Source organism: Anopheles darlingi, chromosome 3 (assembly GCF_943734745.1).
Source record: "Anopheles darlingi chromosome 3, idAnoDarlMG_H_01, whole genome shotgun sequence".
Lineage (NCBI taxonomy): Eukaryota > Metazoa > Arthropoda > Insecta > Diptera > Culicidae > Anopheles > Anopheles darlingi.
Window position 1 is genome coordinate 15,785,119 of NC_064875.1, and position 6,348 is coordinate 15,791,466.

At 45.3% G+C, this 6,348-nt stretch overlaps 1 protein-coding gene across 10 annotated transcripts in view; it reads left to right on the forward strand.

Annotated features, from left to right (window-relative positions):
- The window catches only part of LOC125956955 (nostrin), a 47,302-nt gene that overhangs the window by 38,078 nt on the left and 2,876 nt on the right, over positions 1–6,348 (forward strand). For all 10 annotated transcript variants that reach the window (XM_049689268.1, XM_049689269.1, XM_049689270.1 and 7 more), the window contains one exon: positions 5,670–6,112. In XM_049689268.1, the coding sequence (XP_049545225.1) occupies positions 5,670–6,112 (443 nt within the window). The remainder of the gene's footprint in view (positions 1–5,669; positions 6,113–6,348) is intronic.

A 6,348-nucleotide genomic window follows, 5' to 3' on the forward strand; every position in this document is an offset into this window, starting at 1 on the left:
ATTGTATTCCATGCAGAATTAAGCTTTGATTGGTTTAAAAAATATCTGCTTTTAATAAGAGCTTTTCGCTGCTAAATTATAGGAAAAAAAAGGGGGCAAGACAGGGAATATCAAATAAAACATTTAAGAATGTTTTCCTTCATCCTAATTAACATTTACATGCTTAAAAACTACCATCTTCCAACCAAAAACAGCGTTAAAGATGAACTATCGACGCTATCGACTGCTCCGGAGCAGTCGATAACTAATCGATCGATAAATGTGCGTTCGCAATGCCATTTTGTCGATTGACAACCAAACTGCTCGAAAAAATGTATGGGATGACAGTTCGAGTCGATTATTTCCTTATCGATCGACAAGCGGCTTTATCGATCGACAAGGAATGAACCAAAATGAACAAAAATGACCAAAAGTTCATCCCTTGTCGATCGATTGCGTTATCGACTTTTTCGTAATAGGGGCCAGCGTCTCGTTGTTCCGCTTGTTCGCTTGTGGCTCGTATCGATCCGTTGTTTTATGTTTTGTTTGTTTGTTTGTTTGCGTGTTTGCTGAAGCGTACCCATACGCACGTGTGCAGCGTGTCGATATAAAGATAACAGTGCCCGGGGTTTAAAGCTGATAGCAGGACACAACGGTGGAACCGGTGTCAGCTGTGATTTGAAGTGGGTAACACTGATAAGTATTGATTGGGCTCTAGTTAATTAAAATGCGTTTCCCCCCGTTTCTGCAACAGTGTGATGTGGCAGTGTCAGGATGGTTTCTGGATCACGTTATGCGTTGTTTGTTGTTGGCGAAAAGCTCTTCCGCCTTCCGGTTCTGATAATAACTCGTTGAGCTTTTCATTCACAAGAAATACAGAAAAAAATTATACAAATGGCTTCTACAAACTTTGAGTGAAACTAATCTATTGTTTCTGATAGTTACAACTCATATGTTCACATACATGGTCTTTTTAATTACTATTTCCATAAACATGAGACCAAAAAATCTAAAATGAAGTAGCTTATGCTCCTAGAGCTTTTTAAGCGTTTAATTAATTTATAATAAATCAATTTAGGTACCAAAATTTTAATTTGTGGCATGATGTACGGATACAGTTACAAAACAGAGTCTGTGTCCTTAACCATGATCTTGATAAGCATTGTGCTACATGCTACATTAGTGTTTGTTCATTTAAAGATAAAGCTAACCTTCCAAGACACGGTTCTTCTGTCCAATCATTTGTTATTGACACGATAGTTGAGGTTTGATAACTTCAAGACGTTTTACGATAAAAGCGCCGAAAGGTAACAGTTACGAGTGACAACCACAGCTATGCTATGGTGTACATTCAATTCACAGTTTTAGAAATGATTTTGATTGAAAGTGTTAGGCATTTCCTGTGATGCCTGAGTATCACTAGAGAATCATCTTGACACTTGTATCATTATCTTAGGGCATTAGAAAAAGTGATTTACAGCGTAAAGCTTTTACTTCCTATTAAATTCTGCTTTCCACAAATGATCTCATGTAAATTAGACCTTTCAAATAATTAACATTCATTTTTTTATGGGTTTCGTTGTAAAATGAGAAAACTAATTAAACCAACTGGCCCAGCAATGCACAATGAAGCCGTTTGAAAACAAATCGGTGACACAATGCTACCAACCCGCCGCTGTTGCTGCCACTCTTTCCTCGTGTTTACATCTACTGCAACACTTGCAAAACTTAAGATACGGCTGCAATTTCGTCGTGTTTCCATTGAGGCGGCCGTTTTGCGCAAACGCTGATAACGAGAGCATCCCGGTTCCCGGTAAATGGAACCTCGCGGTGATAAATGGCGTTTGCGTCGGTGGTAGCGTAATATTGAGACAAAAACAAAAAAACAGAAAAGATGAAAGATGGCGTTAGGATTCGGTTCGCTTTCATCAAACTCGATTGTCTCGTGCTGTCGCCACCAGCCGCCCGATGGTCAATTGTTTGCGTCTCGTGACAGGGAACGCGAATTATTACGTGGATGCGTCCATTTCCCTAACGTAGCAATGATTAATCATCTTTTGGTCAGTGGTTGTCGTGCCGCCGGTGACGGTTGCTTGATGTTGTAAAGGCGCGATGCCGTTCTGCCTCACCGCCTACTGTGTGTGTGTGTGTGTGTGTGTCTCACGGGCTGCACGAAAGTGCAAGCATTTCTTTGCACAATAATGGCTCGATTTCGTTGGAAGTTGCCGTCGATTCCATTCAATAGGGGGAGAAGCACCCACTACTTTTGCTGATGATGGTGATGATGATGATTTGTCCACAAGTTTCGCACACCCTCCACCCGGCTGTACCAACAAATCGTATCAATTAGCGCCGATGGGAGCCTCGGACATCATCGCGTGATGCTTCTGATGACAGTCAACGGGGCTGGAGTACCACTCCAGCGCGACGTCTTTCGCGATCGCAAGACATGATGGTGCTATTGGATAGGAAAACGAGTTTCCCTTTTTTGCTGCAGCTCACCAGCTTGCGAACGCTAAATGTGTCAGCAGAGCTTTCCAAATCCCGTTTGGCGATACTCAGGTTTAGGTATTATCGAATTGAAGACAAAAACTTGGACCCGATCAAAACTGGGCGATTTGAATCTTATGATACCACAATGGTGTCTTTTCAAAACCGTAAAAAAACATGACTGGAACCTGGAACTAGTGACCTAATGAATATTCATCCTTATTTACATCTCGCATCACAACAACAACAGGTGACATTTGGTGTCCACAATGCCTACGCGATTTTGGCTGTCGTAAAATCGGTTGCTAGTGCTGCGCATCCCGGCCATTCGTACGCCCCAAACTGTGTCGCAAACGATCAAAGTATGCACGCGTGCGTCCTTGAAATCTGAGCCAATTTCGTGCCGTGTACCAGTTCCGTGTGCAAGAAAGTTGTCGCCAAGCGGCTGGTCGCCTGGTTGACAACTTTCAATATGCACGAGTCCGCGACCAGATCTCGAGCACCGGGAACCGGGAGAGCGCGCGCTCAAATCAAGGCCATACAAACATGCGGCATGCCGTTGGCGAAGGCAACGAAGTCTTCGCGGCGAGGCTGGCCAACGTGGAACTGTTTTGCGTGAATTTCGCGCGTTGTATGCATTTATTAATAAACCCGGCGATGGGCGCGGATAAATGTGCGCGCCCGTCGTGGAAATCGCGGCCCCAAAATACGCTCCGTACGTTCGCGACTGTCTCCGTTGGTAATGATGCTGCATACGTTCAGTAGGACACATACACCGGTACCGCGGTAACGACCTTACCTTGAACGGCATTGAACGCCGGCGGCGGCGGCGTCGTTGACCAACGTTCGTTCGCTTTCCTGCTGTTCGGGATCTCCGAGGAGATACTTTCTCTGCGGCAAGAGATCGAGATGCATCGATATGCGATGCTGCAACATCGTGGCAAAAGGGCAAAAAAACGATTATCACTTTTATCTGCACATCCTGCGAGAGATACGTTATTGGTTTTGGTTGAATTAAAGTAATTACCAGATCGATGCTATTGGTTGCCGGTGCCGGTGGATCCACCAGAATCTTGATCAACTGTGACTCGTGTAGCTGTGTAACCGGTTGATGCGATGTTTCGCCAGTAATTGTATAGACAGTGCCGTGATCTTGCACAAACTCCGTTATATTTTATTCGACTGTTAATGCCAAATGCTGCAGAGAGACTGCTGATGAACTTTGATAAGCATCTAGCTGTTAATTCTGCAAAATGCTTTGCCATATACTACTAAGCATGTGTGGAGTGAAGGTACTTCTTCTGCTCTTCGATTCTGAAACACAATTAACATCTTTGAAGTTTAATGCTAACTGCGCGCAAAAGTTCATTAATTTTTCAGTTATTTCAAGTCGATCGTAGAGCTCGTAGAAAACGCAATCAAATTCCTCGCTAATGATGTCGTAAGCCCAAACACATTACCCGGTCTTAGGAGCACCAATTGCCTTTGTCATGCCTTTCGAGTAGAAACCCTTCTGTTTACAGCTTCGTTTAAGCTTCGCGAGCAAATTAAGGCAAGGACAGTTATATGGCATCCATCGTCAATCCCATGAAGCTGAGGCAATGTTTTCCAATTCCAAAGCAAACGCACCGCACACATAAACATGATGGATTGGCGTATTTTTCTCATCGATTTCTAGGCATGCAGGCGCTGCAGTAGTGAGGTGTGGCTGCAGTGGCACGCCTTCGACACCGGAAACACTAATTAGCGGCTCGTCCACTTCACTCGCTGGTCATCGGCGCTACTGTGCTGTGGCTGCCGTCCACTCGAGCAGATCCAGATCTCGATCATTAATTACTCGAGCCCGCGAAAGATGCTGTCATCAGGTGGTGTGCCTGAAGCTGGACGATGGACGTGCTTCCCCTTCGATTACCCGTTCGGAAGTGCAGGTCAGGAAGTCCTAAACCCTTTGAGCCACCGTTTGAGCTGATTTCCTTTTTTTTTCTCTATTTATTTATTGCTCTACATTGACACGCACATCCACACCGCCGTCACAATCAATGTGAGGTGGTCTCGCTCTCACCAAACCATGCGTTTGCGATATTGACAGAAGTCGGTGAAACGTGCCATCCATCTTTGGTGCACGTGCTTCATAAAGATTTATGCGAAATGCGTTCCGAGCAACGGACCGCTGCTCTGCTCGAACTGAGGCCGATAAAAAACAAACGCCGCGATCGGAAGGAAACCCGGTTGTAGGGTCTCTAAAAGCATGTTTCCGATTGCAGAATCCGCGACTCTGCTTGGTGTTGCGATAAAATGTTGTCTGTAAGCGACCTGGCACAAGTTAAAACAAACCGGATCCTCTCGTCGCTAGCTGTATGCTTTATCGTTTCCTCATTTTAAAAAGACGGACCTGTCCCGCATTGCTGCCTGCCGCTATGGTGCAGTATATTTGATGTTGGGTTTCTGGTTTTTGGAGATGATTAGATAGACACTTGCTACTTACAAATACGCGCCACCTTCTCCGCTGGCTCTGGTTGGCTAGTTGGTTGGCTAGCAGCTTATTAAATGTCATCATAACTTCGGTTGCTACTACGACAGCACAAGGCAAAAGGGGTTCCGCGTTCGGAGTTCACAATCACAACCGGAAACGTTTATTAATGGAGGAAAAGTGTACAATTGGTCATCGGTTGGTTGCGGCTGGTTATACAGAAAGGGGAGCTCCAAATGGAACGTGTTCCAGGCGTCAGTCAGTCAGTCAGGAAGAGCGCAATGAACGATCCTCGATCGTCGAGGGGATTGTCGCCTCCCTCTTACTCTCTTGCTTGTCTGCTGTGGTTTAATAATTTCTCCACCATGAGGCTGATCATACCGTGATGATGCTCGATTTATTGTCCACTGACTGAGGGGCGATTTGTCACATACGTGTATGTTGACGCCCGATTCAAATGGAGTCCTCAAGTACGACGACATTACAGGTCTGCATCGCTGTACCGTTGCATAACACTGAACCAACACTGAGGGCTGTGAAAGCGCTCAATCATCGCTATAAGTGCATAGCTTGCACTGCACCGAAGGGATAGTATTGTGCAATGCACAACAATGCCGACACTGACCCAGTTTCGGGCCAATCAAGGAGAATATTTCATCCTTATGCAACCGTTGCGCTTTACATCGAACTAATTCTATCCTTTTTTTCTCTCTCTCACCTTCTATACTAGGGCCAAAATGGATTCGAGGAGGTTCGTCGCTACGTCAAGCAGGGCGGTGACTTTGGTAAGGATCTGGTCGCCATTCTGCACGAGAGGAGCGAGCTGGAGCAGCTGTACGCAAAATCGCTGTCGAAGATCGCCAACAAGTTGAACAAAGCGTGCCGCGATCTACCGGGTACGATCGCTGAATCGTGGCGTGCCGTCTCAACGGAACTCGAGGGACGCAGTGAGGTGCATCGGCAGTTCTCCAATTCGCTGGCAGAGGAGATCGTGAAACCACTGAAGGCGGTTATCGATAATCAGCATAAGGCACGGAAAACGATCGAAACGAATGTGGACAAATCGGCGCGCATCCTAGCCGAGTGGCGAACGGCCGAGGTGAAGGCGAAGAAGAACTCGCACGGTGCGGCCCGGGAAAACGAGAAGCTCCAGGATGCGATGCTGGATGTGAAGTGAGTATCCGTTCCTTTTATGATGAATTCAAATGAAATTGATGCACTAAATCATAGTTAAAGAAATGTGCATTCCATGTAAATCAACAATTAGTTTTAGTTAGAGTTTTTTATGAATACTGATCCTTTCATGAATATTATCTCAACTTTTTCGATCAATTGAAGCAAAACTGGCAAAGATATTACCTTTTGAATAATTGCCCTTCACACATGGCTCAGTACATCTCGCTGCTTTC